This window comes from Oryzias latipes, chromosome 24 (assembly GCF_053564925.1).
Source record: "Oryzias latipes strain Hd-rR chromosome 24, Olatipes_Hd-rR_3.1".
NCBI lineage: Eukaryota > Metazoa > Chordata > Actinopteri > Beloniformes > Adrianichthyidae > Oryzias > Oryzias latipes.
In genome coordinates this window covers 24,349,162-24,373,874 of record NC_136260.1, presented here as the reverse complement: position 1 = coordinate 24,373,874, position 24,713 = coordinate 24,349,162, and the positions used below count along the sequence as shown (strand labels likewise).

Genomic DNA, 24,713 nt, shown 5'->3' with positions numbered 1-24,713 from the left:
GGAACTGTCCCACCAACAAGGATTTATTCCTGGAACTCTCCCACAGATGTGGACTTAGTCCTGGAACTGTCCCACCAACGAGGATTTATTCCTGGAAATGTTCCACAAACGAGGATTTAGTCCTGGAACTGTCCCACCAACGAGGATTTAGTCCTGGAACTGTCCCACCAACGAGGATTTAGTCCTGGAACTGTCCCACCAACGAGGACTTAGTCCTGGAACTGTCCCACAAATGTGGACTTAGTCCTGGAACTGTCCCACCAACGAGGACTTCGTTAATAATGAAAAACCCTCTTTGATGCTCACACACACACACAGGACCCCCCCCCCACCCGGTCTAATGCAGAGTGCTGGTTAAACATTGGCCCACAGTTTACTTACTGCCTTCTGTTGTTTTTACTCTGAAGATGCAGCGATTGTTGCCGACATTATTGACTTAGTAATTAAAGTATTTTAACCCTGGAATTCTGTAATCATTACAGATGCCGCCATCTGTTCCTCTGCTGCTGCGAGAGCAGATAAGGTATGGAAACCCAGAGGGGGGGGGGGGGGGGTCCAGTCATGTTTGTCAGTTTACATGCTCTCAAAGATGACGTTGATGCATGACAGGTTCTGCATAAACAGCAGAGACTAGAGCCGGACTCTTCTGCTCCTCGGGTTTCTGAAACCTGCTGAGTTTGCTTCTAAGCTGCTCATGAACTCCAGGAGAGCATCTCCTGCCTCAGTGGGGCAAAGATTCTGAAATTTGAGAATAAACTCTGAGGGACCCAGAAAACAACAAAGAGGTCAAAGGTCAGCCTTAGAAAACTGAAGACTGTTCTGCAGAAACTTTATTTACAAACAGGATATGAAACATGCAGCGGCAAACATCTGCAACTTTGTCCAATAATAGAAATGTTTCTAAATAACTTTTATGACAACAGGTGTATTGACTTGGATTTGACTCTTTGTTGAATCCTTTTCCCAGCATGCCTCTGGCCGTAACTGCTACTCAAGCTCCTGTTGGTTGAACTGTTCCACCTGACAGGTGTTACAAACCCCTCCCTCAAAGCAAAACCTTTAAAAAGTGGATCATCTCTGCACCCCCCCAGCCCCCATGAACACAGTGTTGATGGGAGGCAGCGACGACACCAGGTCCTGCACCTCTGAGGGCGGGGCCACGCACTGCTGAGGCAGCAGGGCGTCCTGAGAGAACAGAGAGGAAAGTCCGAACATGCAGGAGGCCGATCCTGACGGGGGGAGGGGGTGTTCTGAGGAGAGAACAGACAGAACCGGGTCATCGCGGCTGGTCCAGCTGATGGATATTCAACCTGTCACTCATTCAGGCAAAGAAACCGTCTGCATACCCACAGATCAATACATGACGTTCTGCCTCCAGTGGTCATTTGCAGTTCAGAAAGTGACCACTGGAGGCAGGTTTTCATTCAAACCCACGTTAGACGCCAGTGATTTCCCACCAAACACAAGCGGATGTTCAGCCCGCCGTTCTGAGGTCTTTGACGTTCGTTTCTTTGTTCTGAGGAGATTTTTCTTCAGATCATTACTTTCAGTTCAAATCTGTGCATTTATGAGATTTGTCTTTTTCAGATTCAACAGAACTCCTCCACGCTTCTTCCCACCCAGTTACTGCGCCAAGGAACGCTGTTGAGGTGGGCGGAGCCAACTGAGGTCATAGAGCCCATCGCATTTTATTGTTCAGAATCCCCTGGGTGACGCCCGCTCACATGTCCGGACGGCGCATTAACGCAAAACAAAACTGTCAGACAATAGGACTACATTACCCAGAATGCCTGGAGAAGCCGAGAGGCAGCAGGTGATTGGTCAGAGAGGTTGATGGGAAGTGTGTTTATCAAGTTCTCTTTTTTCTGCAGGAATCAGCTTTTACAGAGGACAACACGACCGATGATAAAACTTTATTGACAAAAACACTCGTAGATCACTGTGCCAGGCACTGAACTACAGTACCCATGATGCTCCAAAAGTTCAAACAAGCAGAGCGACTTCATGGTTTACTTAAGTCACACAAGAGCGTTTTTTAATCAGTGAAACTGTTGATTGTCTGAGAAACTAACAGGATTTTACTTTATGGTCTGAAAATGATGATGATGCACTAAGATCATTTCTTCTTTTCCTTTTTAATGATAAACAACCCTTTCCTTCATGTGAAGTCTGTTTTTATCCGTTCAGCATTTGAGGGGATAAAGTTTAAAGTTAAGTGAGTTTTAGAAGTGCAGTGTTGCCAGTTTGGTATGAATTTTACCCCAACTTGATCAAAGTTTTCTGAAAAAGCAGCATTCCTCTGTTGCAGTATGATTCATTCTTGTAAACCCGTTAATTGATTTTATTTTTTCAACATTCATCTTTGTGATAAAGTTGTGGTAGCCTGCAGCCCATACCACCCCACAACCTCCTCCTGCTCTCCGTCTGCTTGCTCCTAACAGGCCACGCCGCTCTTTTAGCCGCTCTTTTAGCCGCTCTTTTAGCATCAACCCTTCATCTGAGAGCCAAAGGAGTTTTTATAATCCTTGAATATTCTGGAAGCAACACTGGGAACATGGAAAACTGAGACAGTCCTGATAAAAAAGACGGATTTGGAACCCACAACCTGACAGAAAATTAAAAACATGTAACGTTAAGACAGAAAAAACAGATAAATGTCCTAAACTGAAGCTGTTTCTCATCCTGGTTGCACAAAGCCCCTCCCATCCCTGTGCTCACCTGCTCGGGGGTCAGCCTCGCTAAAAAAGCCCCCGGTCAGTTTCTTCCCGGGTTCGTCCAGGATGTTCAGCGGATCGTGAACCTCAGAGAAGGAGAAGGAGCGCAGACTGCTGACGCTGCTGATGACAGAAACGTGCTGATCCACGCGCGGGCCGTCCACGTAACCGCTGTTGCCATAGTAACCTGAAGCAGGAAGAAAGTTAGACCACAAAAGAGACAAAAGTCTGGTGTGAAACTTTCAGGTTCAACCAAACATGAAGAAAAACGCAGAAATCCTCCAGGATAATCAGTCCTCCTGGTACCAGGTACTGATCCAAAAACACTTGCATCATGCAGTCTGAGTTCTTACCGCTGTGACCCAGGTACGGCTGTCCCTGACACCCACCCCCCACCAGGTTCAGCCCCCCCCCTGGGAATCCAAAAGCATCCACAGGCTCCATCATCTGCGGGTCCAGAACCTGATCAGCCTGGGCCGAATCAGAACTGGAGATATAATGGGAGGCGGGCCGTGGCGCAGAGCCAAACGAGGGATTGGTTGCTGTGGCGGGATGACCGTAGAACATGTTTTTGCTCATGTGGGGGCCGCTGATGGGGGGGTACCGAGACAGGTGACAGTTCAGAGGCTGTCCCGGAGCCAGACTCTCCGTCTGAGACCTGGAACCCAAAGCAGCAGAGGGGTTCAGTTCAGAGGACTGGATCCAGATGCAGACACCCCCCCCCCCCCCCCCCCCCCCCCCCCGGCAGACTGAGGCTGACCTGAGACCTGCGTGGTAGTTCGGAGAAGAGGGACCGCCCACCGCGGGACAATAGCTGGGGCTGGTCAGGGACAGGCAGTGGTACAGCCCGTCCGGGTACGAGGGGGCGGGCTGGGTCATCACGCTGGGAGGGGGGACACTGGAGGATGACGATGGGAGGGAGGAGGAGGGCAGCGGCCCCCCTGCCATGGGCCCTTGGTTGATGACAGAGTCTCTGTGTATTAATGCTGCTGGAGAGATGGGCGGGGTCATGAGGGGGCAGGCAACCTGGGGGAAGTCCTCCTGTCCACCTGTGTGAAAGCAGTGGAGAAAACACACCTGACAGGAAGTGACACGCCCCCCAGCTCTGCAAACCAATAGGATCAATCACAGATGCAATCATCTGTTTTACCTGAAGCTGGGAAACCAGAGCCCTCTCCCCCCTTGTAGACTCCCGCTCTGACCAGGCTCTGCTGCTGATTGGTCAATAGGTTGGTCTGTCCCACAGACTCATTCTTCACTGATTGGTCAGAGGCTGGGGGGGCTTTGTTGCGATTGGCCAGAAAGCAGGAACTAGGTGAGGCGGCAAAAGTGTTTTTTCTGGCACCTGTGATGCAGAAACAGAAGATCTGTTCAGTTTGGTCCTCATCAAACCATCATGTGACTGTGGTCACATGACTAACTGAGGTTAAACAGGCGATAAAGTCCAGATTTATCTCCTCCATAAACTGTTTGGAGGTGATCATTCCCTCCATTCTCCGTCTCTTATGCTTCACTCTGAGGAAAACCTGCAGAAACGTTTCCTATGCTACAGTGAAAAGAAGGAAAAACGGTTTTCCCTTCAATTTGGCTGCTGCTCAGCCTCACACCTGGATTCTTCATGCATTTGTCCAGCAGGTTCTGGAGGTCGTCCTCCTTCTCGTTGTTGAACTGTGTTTCCAGAGCCAGCAGGATGTACTCGTCCAGAAGCATCCGGATCAGATGGAAGGAACCTGCCAAACATCCCCAAGGAGAGTACACAATGAGAAGAGCTTCACTGAAACTCCACGACCTTCGCTTGACCTTCAAGGCGGAGCTAGTCTTTGTTTAACCAGCAGGTTGTTTGAGCTTCAGCAGGACCTCAGAGAGCAAAAGCCACCAAATGGTTGGTGTTTATTCACACACACGCAGCAAGTGGGCTGTGTTTGCAAAACGCGCCGGCGCGCTCAGATAAGGCCCTGTGTAATCAAGGGGAGTGAGGCCATTACAGTTTATTGTAGCAGGCTGCTTCAGACTGGCCTGTAGACCTGGAGGACAGCCTGCTGGGGGGGGGGGGGGGGGGGGGGGGTTGGAGGTCCCAACATCTGGGAATGTTTCCACCAGACGTCTTCAGCGTTAATCAAAAATAATGACGTTCTAAACGTATTCAAGAGGATGAAAACAGAGCTTATTGCACAGAACGATTGTAGGTCTGCTGTCGTCAATTCAGAGACGTTTGTGTGATGAGGTGAAGCACAAAGGCTTTAAATGGTAGAAAAAAGGAGGAAGACATCAGCCAAGCCCCTCCCATTCTATAAAAAACATCTCAGGCCCCCATTCATTAAAAAAAAGTATCTGTACTAAAAAGTAATGCAGCATCTGCAGCATCTGCAGCTTCTGCAGTGTCTGCAGCATCTGCAGTGTCTGCAGCGTCTGCAGTGTCTGCAGTGTCTGCAGCGTCCGCAGTGTCTGCATCATCTGCAGCATCTGCAGTGTCTGCATCATCTGCAGCATCTGCAGTGTCTGCAGCATCTGCAGCATCTATGGAATCACCAACATCTACCATTCCAGCATCTGCAGCATTAAAATCATCTGCAGGATCAACAGCATCTGTATCAGTTTTCCCTCAGCTGGACCACTTCGTCATTGAAAAACGCTTTCAGGCACTGAAATATTGTGGTCAGATTCACTTCACAACAGAAAACCCCAAAAGTCTGAATTGTTTTTCACTCACCAAAGCTGGAAGCGTTGTTGAGGGTCAGGTTGTGCATCACTCTGGCACCAAAGAAACTCCACCTGAGAAGGAAATCCTGCGCCCGCTTCCTCACCGAGCGACCGCTCTGCTTCCCAGGCTGAGGGACACCCGAAAGGAGAAGGTCAACCCACACAGGCCGCTACGGCGGTCCTGATGCTCCGGTGATCAGCATCTACCTTTATGACCTTCTGCTCGACCACAGAGTCCAACCACTCGATGAACGACTCCACTGTGGCGTTTTTCCTCAGCAGCTCCTTCAGCTCCTGGAAGATACTGATGGAATCATCTGTGGAAACAGAAAACAGAGCTGTTGGTGTCTGATTTTTACAGGACTCTAGTATTTACAGGACTCTGGTCTTTACAGGACCCTGGTCTTTACAGGACTCTGGTTTTCGGCACTTTAAAGATATTTGTTCTCTTCTCAAATTACTCGTTGTTTATATTTAGATATTTAGGCACATTTATTTTGGCAGAAAACCTTTCTCTCTATTTAAAAACGTTATCCTGAGCTTTCAGTCTTCTGCTCGTCAGCCTCCTCTGAGGCGATGCAGGACCTCTTTAAAATCGTTCTGATTTCTCCCGATGATCTTGCTGATGTGGCTGTGGTGGAGAGGTCGTACACTCAGAGTAGATGTCTGAGTCCAGGCCTCTGGGCGTCGTGATGTTAAGCACTGGCTGAGAGCTGATGCTGCTGAGGTCCACCTGGTCGATGTCCTGCACCATGCTGGTCACCACCGCCTGGTCAAAGAGCGCCGGACGGGCAATCTGGAAGAAGAATGGACAGAAATCAGAACGACTGAAAGAGCACAAAGGATTTCCCAGCGTGCTCTACCTGTGCAAGATGTAGAAAGGAAGTCTGTCTCTTCAAAGAAGAAACAAAGCAGCGTGCAATGGGGAGCTTCTTAGCTGCAAGGCATTCTGGGAGGTTCTCCAGGGAAGAAGCCAACCAGTGCTCCCAGTGTTTGGCAAAGCTCCTAATATCTGCTAAAAGACTGAAAAATCTCATCAGTTTGCATAGTTTCTGCATAAAAACACCTTTAAAATTCTTTTCTCTGTGTGGAACAAAAATCTGCGTTTTGTCCAAATAATCCTGACTGACCTTTCAGGCATCTCCTGCATGGTGGCAGGAATCAGCACGTCAGTCAGAACCTGAGAGACACGGACCGCCTTTCAGTTCCATGACAGGAAAACAAAGACATCAAACACAGAATAACTGGACAAACCACACTTTCTAGAAACAAAACATTTTCCAGGTCATGAAGGGTTTTAAACCAAAACTTGAAAAAAACCACCAAACGTCCTTCCTGCCCGTCCTTTTCTAACAAAAATCTTCTCATCCGGCACCAGAAGAACTTCTGAATTGACTCCAGTCAGTAGATTAAAACCTCCGAAAACCCAGTTTTAACCCTGAAGGGTGCTGTCGTCTGAGGCCGCAGCGGCTGAGCTCCTGTTTCAGGATTCAAACCCGTTTTCAGGTACGTGTCAGGTGTTTGGGAAGCGTCACAGCTGAGGGTGACCTCTGACCTCAGTGGACATCTTCCAACTATTCTGCCTGTTTTCCTGAAAGGTCTCAAAGCTGCTAAGCTGACCGGGAAGCAGCAAAACGGGCCTTAAGATGCCCCAATCAGAGCTCCATCGTTTCTTTCTGGTGAGTAGCAAAGCAGTTATTTCCTACAGGCCTTGAATGCACCTCGACTGTCCATGGGTTTGGCTTCCTCTCAGTCAGTCGGTACGACTACAGAACGCAGAGTTTCCCGCAGCACCTTATAGAGGATGGAGTCGCAGACGCAGAAGACGTTGACAATGACGGGCGTCTGCAGCAGCGGCAGCAGGTGGTTGGGCATTCCCTGCCAGAAGTGCAGCAGAAAGTTCTGAATCTGGAAGGTGGGAAGTGTTGCATGAACCTCCATGGACTGTTTCAACATTCAATGAAGCTGCAGGGAAAGCGGACGATCACCTCCTCAAAGTTGACGTTGATGGCGTTGTCCAGGATGCACTGGCAGTGGGTCTTATACATCATGATCAGCGTGTCCACCTGAAGGACAGACGGGACGTTTGAGGGAACAGCAGAACGTCGTGGAGAACGCCGCCAACCTGCGTCCAACCTTTTCTCTGGAGATGTTTCCGTGCAGAACCAGGTGCTGGGCGTTGGGAAAATCCGGAAGCAGCGTCCCCGTTTTGGAGCTCAGAGAATATTTCCTGGTGAACCCCCCCTGTAGAAAAGTGTTTGTGCATCATTGGCTGATTGTAGCTTCTAATCAAACAGGAAAGATCTAAAGCAAACAATCACTCACATTTCTACGCCTCACGTTAGACAAAAAAGAAATACATCAACATCTACGGCAGAGTTCTGTTACCTGTGAGGTGGAGATCAAAGATAACGTGACGCTGAATTTCAGACGTCGTTCTGTTTTCAGGATATGAGGAAGATTCAAACTCTGGATCTAAACTGCATTTCTCTGATGATGCTAATGTTAGCTTAGGGATGTGAGGAGCTGTAAACAGAGAACTCTCAGGTACAGACCCACCCACAACTCAGAGGTGAATAAATGACAAAAGGGGTTTATTCAAATAAACGCCTGCTGTGTCAGAAGATTCATAACTCCCTGCTGTTACAGTGAAATCTGTCCAACACAAGAGGCTTTCAGCTCTCATCTGTCTGCTCAGCTGTTGGACAGGTTAAAAAAAAAGGGGTTAATTTCTGATGAACTCCTGTCGCTCTGCAGAAACTATGTCCAAGAAAATAACAGAGTTTAAATGATTTTTTTTCCCTAAAAGCGACACTAATAGACCTCTGGAAGGCTCTGAAAATCGATCAGAAGACGATCGGAGTGGGACTTTGAGTTGACTTCAGACTCTGTGACGGTTTGGATGTGAACTCACCTCGTTCTTCAGCTTGCTGCCTGAGAATCTGTGATGAAAAAGACGTAATGGACAGATGAAAATGCTGCACAGTTCATGAAGAATCACATCTGAACGTGGGGGGCGGCTCCATTTGGTTGGACCTTCTCCCTCTCCATGAAATGGCTCGTCCTCACCTGGTCAGACCTTTTCCAGAGTACACAGCGTGGTAGTAAGCGCTGCTTTCTTTAATCCCAATCCCATAATAATGGTATCTGTGAAGAGGCAACAGGTTCTGGTGAAACTCCAGAGAAGCTGCTTCAAACCTGGAGCTGTGTGACGTGGAGGAGGTTACTTGGAGTGTCCTCTGGTGCCCAGCCTTCTGGTGGTTAAGAGAGGAAACTTCTGCCGGATGGTCTGATCAGAAGCAGTGGGGGGAGGTGGGGGTCTGGGATTATTTGGTTGTTTTCATAATGAGGGCTGCAGCTCGTTGGTGGAAGGACACCTCACCTTTCCGAAGGTGGCGGCACAGGCGGGCTCCAGCCTCTCTTTCCTGCAGAAGTCCAGGTAGTGGGCGTAGAGGATGCACCGCGGCAGACACACCCCCTCACACACCATGTAGTTCTCCTCTAGCCTGGGGGCACACAGTCACACTCACGTCACGTCCGAGCGTCAAAACTCAGACTGAAGGCGGGTTTTCAGGAGGAAGCGGGGAAAACTCATTCAGTCCGTTTATTTCACTTCCAGTCTTTGGCTTTGGCTCCAGCGGAGCCGTCGCAGGTCTGATTGTTTTTTTTTCTGGGAGGGGGGCGTTTGCTCCTCTTTGTTCAGCGTCTTTGTTCTTTTAGGGAAGTCTGGGTTTTTGTAAACGCAGTTTTAAGGGTTGAAGAGCAGTTTGCAGCTCTCAATTGTCTAAAATCCATTTTAACTTCAGGTTGACGTTTGATGTTTTCATGATGGAGCCGAAGAAACGTTTGGGACAGAAACATGTTTGTTTTTGTTACAATAAAAAGAGCAGAAAGCTGTTTTTCAGCCGAAGACCATTTCTGTTCAAATTGACATTTGCTGAAGGATGAGAAGCACAATGGAGAGTTTCCCGTTACAAACATCCTGCAGGATCTACAAGGTTTTGATTAAACAGGAAGTTCTATGAAGGCTTTCTTACGGTGGCCCAGAAGGGTCAAAACACAACGCTTTAGATTTCATAACACAAAATAACACACTACAATTTGTCCCAACACTAAAACAATGAACTCAATGTTTCAATGTTGTGAGTTTTTGTGTTGTGAAATCTAAGGTGTTTTGACCCTTCTGGGCCACCGTACTTTCCGCTGTCAAACTGCGGTGCAAGAAGAAAAGAAGGTAGAAATGTCATCAGTGAGGATGTTGGTTGTTGGTGATGATTCCATCATTTCTTATTTAAATGCATCTTCCTGCTCCGAAACAGCTTCTGGATTTGGAGCATTCAGGTACGGCGCTGGACCTGCGTCTACATCAAAGAGCTGCTTTTACCACTGCAGCGTGAGCTGCATCTGCTTCTTCTTGTTCTTTATCAGCTGGCTGACGGTCTTCCTGCTGGAGCCCACGTTCTGCTTGAGGTCAGAGGTCAGGTCCGGGTCCTGCTCCTCCTCAGACGAAGGCGTGTCGTTGCTGTCTTCTGCCTCTGCAGGAGACCACAGGAGTGCAGAAGTAAAGCTCTGCTGTCCTGAATGAAAGGTCGGCAGGATCAGAACACTTTATGCAGACAGAACCACAGGAAACATGCGACGTCCATTAAAGAACTGGATCCACAGACATGAAAACTAAAGCTTGCATTTCTGCTAAGACAACACTCAGATTTCTTCAGTTCTTCTCCCAGAATTCAACATTTGGTTTTCTAGTTCTTTGTACAAGTCTCAGTTTCCTTTAAATCTGGTTCAGCGGTGGTGTAAACGCCTCCTCTGAGGATTTTCTGCTTTCTTCTGAACCTCACAGAGATCATCCTGATTCTCTGTTTCGCTCTGATATGGACGGACAACGCTGCAGGTTGAATGTTCTTCAGAGATGCAGGTCCATGATGACGTCCATTCAGCCAATTTTCTAATAACGGACGAGCATAACAAAGCCCTCAGACGTCACGCTGCCACCAAAAACAGGGAACAGAACCAGTCTGCCGACGCTCTGGAGCTCAACATCATGCCGGTTCTGGAGCCGAGCTCCGTCTGGGCTCAGATCATCGAGAAGAGCAAACCAAACGGTTCCAAGACCTCCGACAGGAGCGAAGGTCAAACCAGCTAAGGTCAAAGGCCTCAGGACCAGAGGGAACGTTAAGGCAAAGCAGTGCTGTCATGAAGATCCCAGCATTAAATTCAACTGTAACAATAGAAAAATAGAGATTTTATGTGGAAATTTACAACAGATCCAGAGGATGAAGATGGATCTACATTCTGACCTGGCTGGACTCAGTTCAGGTCAAAGTTCACGATCAAACAGACAGACAGAGACTTTTGGACTTTTGGATCCGCTGGAGAGTTGAGGGAGAACGAGCAACAAGAACCCAGAGGAACGTCTGGATTATCAGCAAACTAAGAGACAGAGGAGGAACCTTCTGGAGGGAGAGCGCCCCCAAACACTCGGCCTCAAAGTAACACTCAGAGTCAGGCATGGGGGAGGGAGTGTGATGGTGTGGGTGTCCTCCACTGTAACTCTAAGGTATGTTTCGGTGCTTTACGTTCCTGTTTTTACCTGCGTTTGTGCACCTGTAATCAGTAGCGGTTTTAGGCACGGGCCATACGGGCGATCGCCCGGGGCGGAAAAATGACGGAGGGGCGGCGCCAGCGGCTCAGCCCTTGTAAAATACTTTGTGCAGCACTATTGGTTTTTTTATATCACAGAGTTTGTAACAGCCTGAAACCTGGCGGCGCCCCAGCCCCGCCCTGCGCTCCCTCCTGTCTTTGAGAAGTAGACGCAAATGTGTGTGAGAAGGAGAAGGGAGGGGGCGCGGGGTGAAGAAGGAGAAGGGAGGGGGCGCGGGGTGAAGAAGGAGAAGGGAGGGGGCGCGGGGTGAAGGGTGCAGGCTGAGAGGTGAGCACGGAGCGCAAAACGCATGCGCAAACCTGGCTGGATCTTCTTCCAGGGGGGCAACGGTCACAGGCCAGGGCTCAGTGCTTGATGAAAAAATAAAAATAAAAATTTCGCCGCCATGTAGCGAATTGGCGCCCCTGGGTGCAGCTGCACGCGCTCCTTCTGGAAATGTATGACGAACGGGGGGGGGGGCTGCGGGTATAAAAAAGGTATAAAAAAAATCATGCTTTTTTGGTTATTTTTGTGTGAAATGCCCAAATAAAAAATGGGAAAACAAAAAAAATTCTTCACTTAGGTGACAGTTGGTTTAGTCGACAGACTTGATACCTATGTCAGGACATTTATGCTAAATGCAAAAACATCTGAAATATGGAGAAAAAAGGTCAAAGCTGGTGCCGAATTTAGAAAGAAAAGAGAAGAAGAGGAGAAAAGAGACAAAGAAAAGGGTATTATCGCATAGCTAGATGCATGTTTTCTAAATTCGAATGCTACCTGCCCTACAACAACAACAACAATGTTGCAGAGGAAAAATCTCTTGTTTGGTCTATCATGACCAAAACTGAAGTAGGCCCAAATATTGCAAATAACGTCATTTTTAAGATATTTATTCTTAAATGTTTGCTCTGCCTTAACTTGTAACATTAGTTATGATTCGTGTGTCTGTTTGCTCTGCTTATCACAAAGTTTTTGTTGTGTTTTATTGTTGTATATTAGTTCATAATGTTAAATAAGCTGTGATGGTAGCATGCTGCTGCTGCTGCTGCTGCTGCTGCTGCTGCTGCTGTTAGCTTTTCAAAACTCCAGTTGATCAAGTTATACCTGAGATCACCAATGTCTCAGGAGCAACTCACTAACCTGCTGTTGTTAATATCAATCATGCAGGGGGGGAGCAGATTTCATATGATGACGTTATTGACAAGCTTGCATAAAGGATGGCCACAAAGGTTAGGTTTTAGTTAGTGTTTTCTGTTCTTAGTGCTGTAGTTACATTTATTCTAGTGTGTTATTAGTGTGACTTGTAGTTTATAATATTTATTTTAGATTATTTATTTGTGTTTGATTGAATATTTCCTAACTGTATTTTTGCCATGCTGATAGTCTTTTAATTTTTATGTTCCGATAACTGTTATAATGCAGTGCAGAATTCTGATAAACATCTTTTTTTTTTATATCAATTTCTTAGCTTCAGGGGGGGGGGGGGCGCCAGAGGAGGGTCTCGCCCGGGGAGTAATTCAGGGTAGAACCGCCACTGCCTGTAATCATAAATATCTTAGCGTGTCAGAGGAGGATCAGCTGTCACCACAGTTCAGTGAAGTGCGGCGCCACCGTGTGGTCGATGTGCTGAACTCCTCTTTAGTGAATGTGTGGTTGAATGGAGGACAGCAGTTTGTGGCTGCAAAGACGGTGAGTTTGCATCTCACAGCCTGGTGGTTTTACCTGATTTAATCCCAGAATCGCGGTCCTGGTGACAGCGCGTCTGTCCGTTGACATCCGTGGACGTTTCCTCTGAAGAGCTGCTCAAAGTTTGGCTAAAAGGGTGAATCAGAAACAGGTTTTCGGAGGCAGAACTGCTGCTGCTGCGTTTCATCGGCATGACGCTGACAGGAAACCAAAGGTTCAAACTCAAAAAGAGAGTTCAGTGTCTTGGGAAAAAGATGAGATTCAGCGCAGACAAATCCTCAGAGCTGGTCTATAAATCCATACTTTAAAGTCCAGATGGAGACGAGGAGGACCAGGAGCATTTTTGACATCTGCTGCCAGAGAAAAAGCTGCTGAGCTGCTGAGGAGGAGGCTGAGGAAGAGCCGCTGCCTCTTAACGGCGGGCTGGCAGAGCTAATGAAGCTCTGTGTGCATTCTTCATATTTACAGAAGACCCAGCTAATCCACTTCAGTAATGATTAACAGACAAACCCTCATCCATCTGTCCATCCATCCTGCTGCAGTCAGCTGACCCCCACATCCCCGTAAACACACACGGCTTTGCTCCGTCCTTCTTTACAAAAAAGACAGACTTTCATGACAAAGGAAGTCCGAACATAAGAAAATCTAACTTCAAAACCTAAACAGGAAATGAAAGAACAGAGGGAAAGACGTTCGGTTATTCTCTAAAACTAACAGAGATGAAAAGAGGTTTTTTCTCTTCTCTGTCATTTCACATTTGTTACTTTTTCATTTTAAATAAATACATTTCATCCCAACGTTAATGGGATCATCACAGGTGTGCTGATTGTTTCAGACCTGCTGACAAATGGAGCTTTCATTCAGGATGGGGGGGCTCAGAGCCAGACGTCTGGGTTTGGATCAGAACTTTCTTCAGGTTTGTTTTGGTTTCACTTTGATTATGTTTCTGTTTTATTACATTGTGGCCCATGTGTCAATCAACCAGTCAGGAAGGAACCCCCCCCCCCCCCCCCCCCCCCACTTACAGGCCTCAAAGACTGTTCTTCCTGGGCCACTTAAAGCAGTCCAACCTCCCTGAGGAGCTGCTGACCATCGTCTACTCTACACTGATCTAGTCTGTCCTGACCGTGTGTGTGTGTGTGTGTGTATATATATACACACACACACACACACACACACACACATACGGAGAAATACCAGGGACTCAGAGAAGAACTGGAGAAAGCCTGGAAAGTGAAGGTGACAGTGGTGCCTGTGGTAATTGGAGCACTGGGGGCAGTAACCCCCAAGCTGGAGGAATGGCTACAACAGATACCTGGAAAGACCTCAGACCTCTCAGTCCAGAAAAGTGTAAAGGGCAGGGAAACAGAATTGTATACGTTCTGTTCCCTTTTATTACCACTGTATTAGAACTTGTGCACGTTCTTTTGGTTTTGTTGATTTGTAGAAATAAAAAGAAAAATGAAATGAAAAATTTTTTTGTATCTTTATTTATGTGAAAACAAACATTTTGAGCTGCAGAAGGTTCAGTTCTGCTTTTTGCTGTGGTTCACATCCACCAAGCGCATGCGCGGCTGCTGTAAAATTTCCTGTCATAAAAACCGCCAGCAGGGGGCAGCAGCGGTCCGCCTGAGGAGGTGATAGATGCGCGCGCACCTGGTAGCGTTCGCTAGACTGGAGTAGTTGAAGCGAATTAAAGTGGCGCGAAATCTTACAAAAGTCTAACCATTTCATAAGTACAGAGTTCACAAAGTTCTTCGGTTTGCACTGAAATTTCCTGTCATGAGGTGAGTTTGACTTTTTTTTTTAAAACGTACAAGCGACAAAAGCTAGCATACTTGCTAGTAGCTTTACCGGCGGGAAACCGGAGAGACGAGGGGGCGGGGCTCTTGAAATAAATCATTAAAATATTTTTATGAATAAAAAAAAGTTCCGTGAATTACCATTTTAATGTGTGTAGCAGTAATCTCTGGTTCTGTGAGTCTCATCCGTCAGTAGTAATCTCTTAGGGCTGTAACGAGTATCCGAGTACTCGGATACTTGCTCCATAGTAACTTCCAGAATGAATTTTTGCGACGTCGGGGATCGTTGATTTCAGGCACAATGTATTTCTCTGAAATGTAGAATAATGTTGGGTTTTAATTTTATAAGCTAAAAAAGCCGAATGCGCAGGACTACTCCCACCGGAAGTGAACGACATTCCAAAATAAAGTGTTGGTGCAGATTCACAACTGTTGAGTTTTTTTGTTTCGTAGTTGAAAACGAAGACAGAAGTCCAGTTTACGTTTCATCTCTTAACATCGTAGCTTCAGCTCCAGTGTTGACATTATTGGGATTATTAATGGCTCGGATGTGCGCAGGACGTTTAAAAGCATTTTTATGACCATTTTTCTAGTAATTATGAAAGGCTTCACAGACCAACACATTTCTATTCTACAGATGTGTAACACATACAGACACACAAATCTCTCATTACAAGTATGAACACTTTTTAGGGTTAGGCTGCATTGCTGTGTTTGGTTCTGTTTGTTTTTCCTCTCTTAACTCAGTTGTAATAATTCCATATTTCTGGTTCTTCTTCGTATCAGGATGAAAAACCAAACACGCAGCCAGTTCTCACCATAACTGACAGAACATGTGTTCATGTTTCCTGTTAAAATGCACAGAGAGACGTGCATTTCTGCATTTGTGATTGAGTAACTGATAGTTTTACTTCTTGTTCCTAACTTTTTTAGCTATTTCCAGATTGATCACAATGCCGTCCACGCCCATTTCCTGTCATGAAATGTAAGTACAACCACTGGAGAAAAAGGCAGAAATGTTTGAATGAAGCATGATTTCATCATCTGTTCCTATGCCTTACATCAGGGGGGGTCAAACTCATTTTCACTGGGGGCCACGTCAGCATAAAGCTGTCCTCAAAGGACCAGAAATAACTTATACACTGAACTAAATGTAATGAAAAACGAATATAACTACTCCTTAATGTTAAAAAAATCATTATTATGTATTATAACATTTTAAAGTGACAATTAAAGTTACATAGAAAACAGATGTTTGCTTGTTATTCTAGCATAAATGCTTTTAAATTTTGTTCACTTAATAAAACCCACATAACTCTGTTAATGAAGGATCAAACTGTCCAAGTGAATAAAGACAAATAACATCAAACTGAGTTAGAAAGAACATGTATTATAGTGTAACACACAGCCTCACATGCAACTGATGGTCTGATGACAACAATTTGTCTGCAAACACTGAATAATTACAACAGCTACACATGAAGAATATGTAATCAACTAAAGAAAAATGTTATTTTAAGAAATTAAAAACCTTTATGCTCTCGTGGCCGCATGAAATAACATGGGGGGGGGGCACATTTGGCCCCCGGCCTTGAGTTTGACACATGTGGTTTACATAATTCAAATTCAAATTACTTTTATTTATAAAGCACCTTTCATGTCAAACAGACAGCTCAAGGTGCTTTCCATAAAAAACAAACAAGAATACAATAAAAACAAACCCCAGATATGAAATAAAATCATTAAATAAGCCCCTCATAATAAAACACACAAAAACAAGCACAAGTAAAAGAGAGATGACAGAGCTTAAGAAAAGAGAACCCAGAACATAGAACTGTGTGTGCCACATGTAGACTCAAAACAAGTTGTGGATGTTTTTATTGTCATGTCTTTCCTATTTGGTCTGAATCTTAATGAAAAATGTAACTTTTCTTTGATTTGACTAATAATGAATGAGAAGAAGCACCATTTTCATTAGTTTGATATGTGTCATTTGATGCAATGACAGCGTGACGGCGACGTTTCCTGCTCCTCACTAACCTCATGATGTTGTTCTGAGGAGTTCCACTCTCCTACAAGTGCTACATGCGGTTCTGCAGGTCACTTGGGGGTCCAATCATCCAGTCTCTGCTTCAGCTGGTCCCAGACGGGCCTATGGGGTTCAGGTCAGGGGTCATTGCTGGCCGTACCATGAGCCACTCCCACTTCCTGAAGTCCAGCTGTGACAATTCTGGGATAAGAGCGTCAACAATAACCGGGTGATGCCTGTCCAGACTGTTGCTCCTCCTCCACCAAATAACCCTGGAGACCATGTGGACCTCGGTGTATCGGTCACCTCGCCTTCTCCAGCAAAGCTGATGACCATCATTTCTGTGTCCCGACCCTCATTGGTGAACATGTTGGTAGACCGTTGCTGCATGGTCCAGGTCACATGGTCTGTACTGCAAGCGTTCACGGCGCTGTCTTGGTGTGGGTGGAGTCACCTGAAGCGGTCGTCTGTCATTCTAGTCAAAGGGGTGGAGTCGGTTGTGATTGGTCTTTTTAGAAACCTGAGTACCCTTCACATCTGGAAAACGAGCCTGCAGCTGTGTGGCGTTTGCTAAACCGTGTCTGAGGTCAAAGGTCCTTAGGTTCTGGTCATGGTGGTCCGTCACTGGGGCGGGGCTCCACTCCTGGGTCGGTCACAAGCTCTGACAGTAGTTCTGAGTCGTGATCCAAGTCTGCCGATGCAACACCTGACTGTCTGCTACCAACCTGAAGGTTCTGTGGTCGGGTGGAGCGGCTCGTCCGTTCATGTTCATGGCGTTAGAGCGATGAACTTTGAATGACTGACTGACTAAACAGAATGCTAACATTCATAGACATTGAAGAGGTTTTTTTCTTTTAGAAGGTTTTGGGCCAATAAGTCAGACACAGTCTAGGGCTGGGTTGATAAAATTGATTGATTCAAATTGATGGAACTTAAATCAATACCTGATCCATATAAGTGGAGATCGATTGTTTGTGCCTTTCCTTTTCCAGTGACGTAACGCAAAACTGCAGTGAAGGGAACGTCTGCTAGCTTGATGCTAACATATAATGGAATTTCCCATAGTACGGCTAATGCTAGCGCTTGGCTAGCATTAGGCTACACATACATACATTTCTGTTGGATCTTCTCCTTTTTGTAATTTTGCTGTATGAACTGTATCGTATTGTGTTTCTATAACTCTAAATGTGTAAACCTTGTTCAGAATCGAGTTGATTCTGTAAATGTTTGGTGTAAATAATAATAATTATTAATATTTGGTGATATCCAGCCCTAAAGACACTTTAAGGAGTGAGACCATCGTGTGGAAAGCACTAAGGGAGGTGTGTCTGTCACTACAAAATAACCCCCCATCCCCCAAATCACACGGTTTACACGGCAGCCACAGTTTTATCCATATCCCCAACTTATTGTGAGTGGCGCAGGTTTATATGTGACACACAATAATTAATAGTGCTTTGTTTTAATGTGAATTTGAATGCAGAGCAAAGACAGAAGATGGAAAAGAAAACAAAGACAGATTCAGACTTTGAAGAAGAAAAATAAAAACTGTATTTATGTTTTTGTCTGATCTTAAATTTGGACAGAAACATATTTCAATGTTTGCTGAATTTCTCTTATTCAGATGAATCCTGTTCTAATGAATGATGTCAGACGCCTTTGACTGCAGTCATTCTTGTACCTGCAGGTCACATGACTCGGGCTCATCTGCTTCCTTGGTTGACCTGAAGCTGACTCACCTGGACTGGGACGCTGAGTCGGCTCTGATCCATTTCCAGGGCCAGTACCTGAGCACGTGTGAGGCGGACTACTGCGCCCTGACCGCAGAAATCCAGCGGTTCCCGAAGACCCACGTTGCTGTGGACGTCGGTGAGATCTGCCTGGTGGAGGACAGGGACTCGGCTCAGTGGTTCCGAGGGAGAGTTCAGAACAGAGAGGAGAGCTCGTACGACGTTCTCCTGATAGATGAGGGGAACGTCGTGACGGTTGACGTTTCCCGCATATCGTCCTGCCCAGAGGAGCTGCTCTCTTTGCCTCCAAAACTGATCTGCGGGTTTCTGGCAGATGTCTTGCTCTTTCAGAGCTGTTGTCAGTCTTCGGTGGACAAGTTCTTCTCTAACCTGATTGGCCGAAACCTCACAGGCTTTGTTCACGGGACTCTTCCTCACCACGTCGTCTTACTGGAAGCTCCCGAAATCAACCGTGACCTCGTCCAGCATGGCTTTGGGCGGCACGTGGACTCAGATACCTTCCTGTGTTTGGTTGAGATGCTCACAGACGTAGAATTTGTTCAAAAGTCCGACCCCCTGAGTGGGAAGCAGAGAGTTCGACCCCTCCTGCAGAGGTACAGAGACTTCCTGTCCTTCTGCGGGCCCAGGTTAGCTTGTGGAACTGAGGCTGAAGTGCGGGTTACAGCTGCTTTCAACATGGGCCTGTTTTACTGTCGGATGGTGAGCTCAGAGGCGGATCTCAGCAAAATGTCCAGTCAGATAGGTGCCTCGTGTGACCGTGAGCAGAAGAGCCAGCAGAGCCTGGATGAACTGTGTGCAGTGAAAGGAAAAGATGAGAAGTGGTACCGAGGTTTCCTTCTGTCCGCCCCCATCCCATCTCACCTTAAAGTTTTCTTCATCGACTGCGGATACTTTGAAACAGTCAGAGCCGACAGCGTCCACAAGCTGCCTGCGCTTGGTTTTAATTCGGCCCCCCTGGCCTTCCCCTGCAGACTCGCCGCCGTCACCGACCGGGACGAAAAAGCGTTCAGGGCGGGACTTCTCGGTGGAGTTCTGACGGTGAACATCGGCGGTTTCCAGAAAGAGCCGTTTCTGTACACAGTCACCATAACTGGGGTCAAAGAGGATCTGTCGACAGACCCAGAGCCTCCGGAGGAGCCAAGCTCTAAAGCCAGGCCCCTCCCACCCCCAAAGGGCGCCGAGTTTGATGGGTCGGTCATGTGCGATCTCCTGAGCCAAACGCTGGCAGAGGAGAAGATACGGGGCGGCTCGGCCTTTGAGGGCTACGTCCAGTTCGCCAAAGACCCAGAGAACTTCTGGGTGGTCTCAGCCAGCGGTCGCGACGCCTGTCAGGAGATGGCGGCAAAAATGAAGGAGCACTATGAAAAACAGAAGCTGTGTGAAGACGTCCTGGTGGACCCCAAGCGGGGGGCCATGTGCTGTGCTCTGTACGAGGCGGACATGCACTTCTACAGAGCCGTGGTGCTGAACAACCTCAGCTACGGAGCCGAGGTTCTCTTCATCGATTATGGGAACATCGAGAAGGTTCCTCACATCGCAATCAAGAACCTCCCAGAGACTTTTTCCAGCAGACCCGCTTTTGCCGTCTGTTGTGGTCTAGATAACGTGGTTCCTACTGACGACTTCTGGACGACAGAGTCATGTGACTTTTTCAGAGAAGCTGTGATGGGCAGAACCCTGCAGGTCCACGTGGTCCAAATAAGAAAACACAAAGTGATCGTAGACCTCTTTAGGAAAGGAAGTCCAGCCAGCGTCGCTGAGCTTCTCACCTCCTCTAAGCTAGCCCACTACATTTCCATGGTGCCAAAAAACCAAGGGTCTGGGCCCAGCGCCACCACGGCCCGCACCTACCACGAGGATGTCGGGAGGAACCACTTTAAAAACGGCGCTGAGCACGTTAAAGGCCTCGCCGGCTTCACGGCGTTGAGTTTGAAGCCTGGCAGCCAGTTTCCTGTGTGCTGTTCTCACATCAGCTCTCTGTCAGAGTTCTGGTGTCAGCCTCGAGTCACGGCTCCTGCTCTGGAGGAACTGATGCTAGAAATTCAGCAGTACTACGACAAGCACACGGTCCCCTTCCAGCCGGGGGATCGGTGCTGTGTGGTCAGGTCCCCTCTGGATGACCGCTGGTACAGAGGGGCGGTGGTAGAGCAAAAGACGGATGCTTTCAGAGTGATGCTTGTGGACTGGGGTCCGACCCTCCAGGTCACAGCGGACCGTCTTCAGGGACTGAAGCTGGAATTCGTTGGTTTGGAAGGACAAGCTTTCCGCTGCAGCCTGAACCGCCCGCTCAGCCGTGACGGTCCGGACGGCGCTGACCTGCTGCGCACCTTTGTGCTCGACGGTCCCGAACACTTGGAGTGTCAGCTGGTGTGTGTGTTAAAGGTCAAAGGTGAAGGGCCGTGCCATGTGGTGCGGCTCTACAACACCCTCACTCGGCAGTCTGTGAACAGCAGGCTGGCCGAGCTCGGCCCGACCGGAGACGGATCAGAACCGACGGCCGCAGTGTGTCCGGAGTCCTTCGTCTACTCCGCGTTTGGCCTGAGCGCTGGAAACAGAGAGCGGGTCTACGTCACCCACGTCAGCAGTCAGAGAGAGTTCTACTGCCAGCTGGGCAACAACACGGGCGCCATGAAGGAGCTGGACAGAGTCACAACGGTGCTGTGCGAGAGCGGGCAGCCGAGCGGCTGGGACGGAGTCCAGAAGAAGCCGTGTCTGGCCAAATATCTGGACGGGAAATGGTACAGATGCTCCGTCCTGCGCGCTGCGGCGCCGCCGTACGTCTTTGTGTTTTTTGTGGACTATGGAAACACGTATATCTGTGAGAAAAACAACATCGCAGCTATTCCTGCGGCCTGCAGGTGTCTGCTGGACACGCCCATGCAGGCGCTGAAGTGTAACCTGGTGGCAGTGTCCAACCGCCCTCTGTGCGCAGACGCCAAAGGCTGGCTGATGGACGCGGCTCTGGACAGGTCCATGACGGCCGTGGTGACGGGGAGGAGGAAAGACGGCTCGTTTGACGTGGACCTGTATGATGGAAACGTCCACGTTAACCAGAAGGTCAGAGAGCTGCTCGCCAAGCTGTCACTCAATCCAGCCGCTCTGACAAACGCCTGCAACAACAAAAAACGCCATTCCAGAAGAAACGGCAGGAATCCAGAGAGGAGGAACACGCCGCCTGCCGCCAAAGCCTCCAGAAACTCGCTGTGGGAGGACAAGACCAAAGACCTGCAGAAGGCTGAAGACAAGGGAGAGTGCAAGAAGAGGACGAAGAGCTCCTCCAACGCCAAACAAGCACGGAAACCAGTTCTGTCACCACAGCAAAGTCACGGCGAGGAGGAACGGCGCCCTCCGGTAACGCCTGTGATCAACAAGAAGATTGGACCCGGGTTCAGGGCCAGAGCGTTCACCTCCTTCTTCACCTCCGTCAGCAGCTTCTTCCTCCAGCTCTCTGAGGACCAGGCTGCCATCTGGAAGATGGAGGAAGATCTCAACTCGGACGCCGTCAGGGACTCCCTGACGCCCGTTTCCTGTGTGAGGAACGGCGACATGGTGCTGGCCGAGTTCGTGGAGGACGGCGCTCTGTACCGCTCCGTGGTGCAGAGCCGGGAGGGCGGCTCCTTTGGCGTGGACTTCATAGACTACGGGAACTCTGCAGCGGTTGGCAGGGAGAAGATCTTTGCTCTGCCGGAGGAGCATCGGCGCCAGCACAGGCTGAGCGTGGCGTGCTCGCTGCTGCACGCCAACACCTACACAGGTGATGCTGCGCTCGCCGACGCCATGCTGGAGACGCCACTTCTGGTTGAATTTGTTTGTCAAAGCGGACTTCAGTGGCAGGTCCGCGTGGTGGTTCTGGATCCGAAGGATGAACCTGAAGGTGAAAGTGAATGTCAGAATAGGACACGCCCCCCAGGTTCACCTGCAGAGCAGTCAGGAGTGTGTGAAGAAGAGCTCCAGAACACAGAACCTCTTCCAGCATCAACCATCAAAGCTGGAGACCCAGAACCTGGGATGGTTCTGTCGGGCCGGAGCGCTGGACTCCAGGAGGTCCAGTCAGAGCGTCTGGATGGGGGGGTCCAGGTGCAGAACAGCCTCTGTCTGCAGAACGCGGATGAAGACCTTTTCCTTCTGGATCCTACAAGACCCGCCAAGCAGCAGCGGCGTGGCCTCCCGCGCCTCGCCGTCAGCACAACCCCCCAGTGTGGGGTTGAAGGAACCTGGACGCAAACGTGGAACCCCAAAGCAGAAGAGGAGCTGCTGCTCTGTGAGGAGGACGCCAAAGCATCAGAGGAGGAGATTCTGGCTGAATCGTTCTCAGAAGAAGGTCCCGCGGCCCCCCAGCCCCTCCACACCGCTCCCGTTGAAACAGACCGAGCGTACGCCGGCGTGGCGGCTTCCGTCACCACGCCCTCCGACTTCAGCGTGGCCCTGGACGGGTGGCTCCTCTCCATGGTGGAGGTGTCCCTGCTGCTGGACGAGCTGGTGGAGGCGGCGCCGCCTCTCTCGGACGCCCTGCCGGGATCCTGCTGCTTGTTTCAGGCGGAGCAGAGGTGGTGCAGGACTCAGATTGTCGGCACGGACTCCGCCCTGATCCTGGACCTGGTGGATTATGGCTACCAGCGGTGTGTGCCGCTCCAGCGCTTGTCCGAGCTGAAGAAGCTCCCGGAGGAGCTTTCCAAGATCCCCAGGCTGACCCTCTCCTGCTGCCTGAGGGGAGTCAGGGCGGCTGCTGGGCGCTGGTCCGAGGAGGCGGCGCTCTTCTTCAAGGAGCTCGTGTGTCAGAAGAACCTCCAGATCTTCTTCAGAGAGCGTCTGTCGGGCTCCCGCTGGGGGGTGGATGTTGTTGCTGATGGCGTCCACGCCGCCACCGAGCTGGAGAACGCTGGCCTGGCGCTCCAGAACCAGGTGGGTGGTCCTACCGAACGCCGTCTCAGCCCCACGGCGCCATCAACCAATGAAGCTGCTCCCATCTTCTTCCTCAGAGTCCAGCTTCTGCTGAAGATGAGGGACAGGAGGTGGAGATGAAGACGGATGACCCCCCCACGCCGCTGTAAGGTAGGAACGCTCCTCTCTGCTGCTTTCATCCTCAAAACCCAAACGGGATGGAAAAATTCACTTTGATGACATTTAGTCGTTTTTTTAACCAAGTAAACTTTTTGAAACTCAAATATCCAGAACTCTGAATTTTACCAAAATAGGTAAAAACCTCAAATCTTTCATCCAGATTTTCCTCATCAGGACAAGTTTCTGTGACCAATCATGTGACGGGCAGACCGCCGCCTTTAGGGCCACGCCTCCACGCTCACCTTTAGCCCCTCCTTCAACTGATGGCAGCAGACTCACGGCCTACAGGAAGGGGTGATCGTTCCCCTTCAAAATAAAACACTATCATTTCAATTGAGCTTAAATTTTCTGTTTTAAGTTAAAAGTTTGGCTCTTCATGAGTGAATATCACTCTGTTTATGTTCATTTCTAAATACAACAGAACAATAAAGGCTGTGTGACACATTCTGCAGGGTTCAGTTCTGTCGTCCACCACTGGGTGGTGCTGTCGGGGATGGAAGCAGCGGGAAACAGTCCAAGTGTTGAAAAATCTATTTATTAATGATTTACAAAAGGCTAAACATCTGATTGGTTGGTTTGAAACCTACAAAGGAAAAGTGTCTCCGATCAGCTGAGATGTTCCTGCTGAGCTACATTTAAAGTCTGAAATAAATATCTGTAAAAGCAAACGGAGGGAGAACCGGCGCCGTGAGAGAACCGGGGGGGGGGGGTCACTGCAGTATTTACAGAAACATCCTCTCAGTTCAGAAGAACTGCAGCTGTGGATGCAATGCTGAACAAAGGAACCAGGACCAGGCTGGAACCGGTTCTGCAGCAGAACAGAACCGGAGTTATGAAAGAAACACGGAAAGAACAAAAAAAAGGATAAAAATGTTCATATTTAAAAAATTAAAAATGAGAATAGTCTGATCCTTCACCCCAGAACCACTTTCCAAACAAAAATAGATCCTCCTCCTCTGAACTACATAGGATTCAAAATGTACAGTGCTTTATCGATCTACGTCTGTGAGCGACAGAGGCAGGGAGGGCTAGACGGCGGCGCCGGAGGCTGCAGTTCAGCGGAGGCGGCGTCTCCGTGGCGACGCCTGGGCCCTACTGCTTGGTGTTGAGCTCGTTCTCCAGCTCCATGAGTTTGCGAGACGCCTTGACCTTGTTGGACACCTCCTTCCCCTGGGAGAAGAGACGCTGGCGCTCCTTGAAGGTGAGGCTCTCGGGGGCGCCGCCGGGGACGGAGTTCTCCTGCTCCTGACTGCAGACACCACACACGGCTGTGAGGACACCCGCCGCTGCACCGTTGGTCCGAGGGGGCGGAGCTTAGAG

At 48.8% G+C, this 24,713-nt stretch overlaps 3 protein-coding genes across 39 annotated transcripts in view; 1 reads left to right on the top strand and 2 right to left on the bottom strand.

Annotated features, from left to right (window-relative positions):
- Window positions 1-812: 812 nt before the first annotated feature.
- rfx6 (regulatory factor X, 6) lies at window positions 813-13,070 on the bottom strand. The gene is made up of 20 exons (XM_023953259.2): window positions 12,787-13,070; window positions 9,799-9,949; window positions 8,797-8,920; window positions 8,642-8,703; window positions 8,484-8,561; window positions 8,329-8,356; window positions 7,551-7,658; window positions 7,403-7,480; window positions 7,209-7,322; window positions 6,545-6,594; window positions 6,278-6,437; window positions 6,066-6,210; window positions 5,622-5,731; window positions 5,425-5,542; window positions 4,322-4,444; window positions 3,865-4,059; window positions 3,475-3,763; window positions 3,068-3,372; window positions 2,719-2,901; window positions 813-1,250 (listed from the first exon to the last, which is right to left on the bottom strand). Exons 1-20 carry the CDS (start codon window positions 12,941-12,943, stop codon window positions 1,072-1,074), a joined length of 2,757 nt encoding a protein of 918 aa, XP_023809027.1. The 5' UTR covers window positions 12,944-13,070; the 3' UTR covers window positions 813-1,071.
- Window positions 13,071-14,372: 1,302 nt separating this feature from the next.
- tdrd15 (tudor domain containing 15) lies at window positions 14,373-23,840 on the top strand. Of its 2 annotated transcripts, none has more exons than XM_011493002.4 (5): window positions 14,373-14,537; window positions 15,486-15,537; window positions 18,269-23,234; window positions 23,312-23,384; window positions 23,554-23,840. In XM_011493002.4, the coding sequence occupies exons 2-4, from the start codon at window positions 15,506-15,508 to the stop codon at window positions 23,381-23,383; spliced, it is 5,070 nt and encodes a 1,689-aa protein (XP_011491304.1). In that variant the 5' UTR covers window positions 14,373-14,537; window positions 15,486-15,505; the 3' UTR covers window position 23,384; window positions 23,554-23,840. The 2 variants fall into 2 exon arrangements, with proteins under 2 accessions (XP_011491304.1, XP_011491303.2); XM_011493001.4 differs by having other exon boundaries at window positions 14,376-14,537; window positions 23,568-23,840.
- Window positions 23,841-23,909: 69 nt separating this feature from the next.
- Window positions 23,910-24,713, bottom strand: part of afdna (afadin, adherens junction formation factor a) — a 51,512-nt gene continuing 50,708 nt past the window's right edge. For 31 of the 36 annotated variants that reach the window (XR_002872865.2, XR_002872866.2, XR_013653965.1 and 28 more), the window contains one exon: window positions 23,910-24,642. Coding sequence is in view for 29 of the 36 variants with exons in the window: in XM_078942468.1 (XP_078798594.1) it covers window positions 24,486-24,642 (157 nt within the window). In the remaining 7 variants the exon portion in view is untranslated. The remainder of the gene's footprint in view (window positions 24,643-24,713) is intronic. The other 5 variants (XM_078942483.1, XM_078942484.1, XM_023952969.2 and 2 more) reach the window with 2 other exon arrangements.

Coding starts and splice junctions, on each gene's coding strand:
- tdrd15 (XM_011493002.4), top strand. CDS start 15,506: ATGCCGTCCACGCCCATTTCCTGTCATGAAAT. Junction 15,538..18,268: donor CCCATTTCCTGTCATGAAAT/GTAAGTACAACC, acceptor TTGTACCTGCAG/GTCACATGACTCGGGCTCAT. Junction 23,235..23,311: donor GCCTGGCGCTCCAGAACCAG/GTGGGTGGTCCT, acceptor CTTCTTCCTCAG/AGTCCAGCTTCTGCTGAAGA.
- rfx6 (XM_023953259.2), bottom strand. CDS start 12,943: ATGCCGATGAAACGCAGCAGCAGCAGTTCTGCCTCCGAAAACCTGTTT. Junction 5,543..5,621: donor TCGAGCAGAAGGTCATAAAG/GTAGATGCTGAT, acceptor GGTGTCCCTCAG/CCTGGGAAGCAGAGCGGTCG. Junction 3,373..3,474: donor AACTACCACGCAGGTCTCAG/GTCAGCCTCAGT, acceptor TTTGGGTTCCAG/GTCTCAGACGGAGAGTCTGG.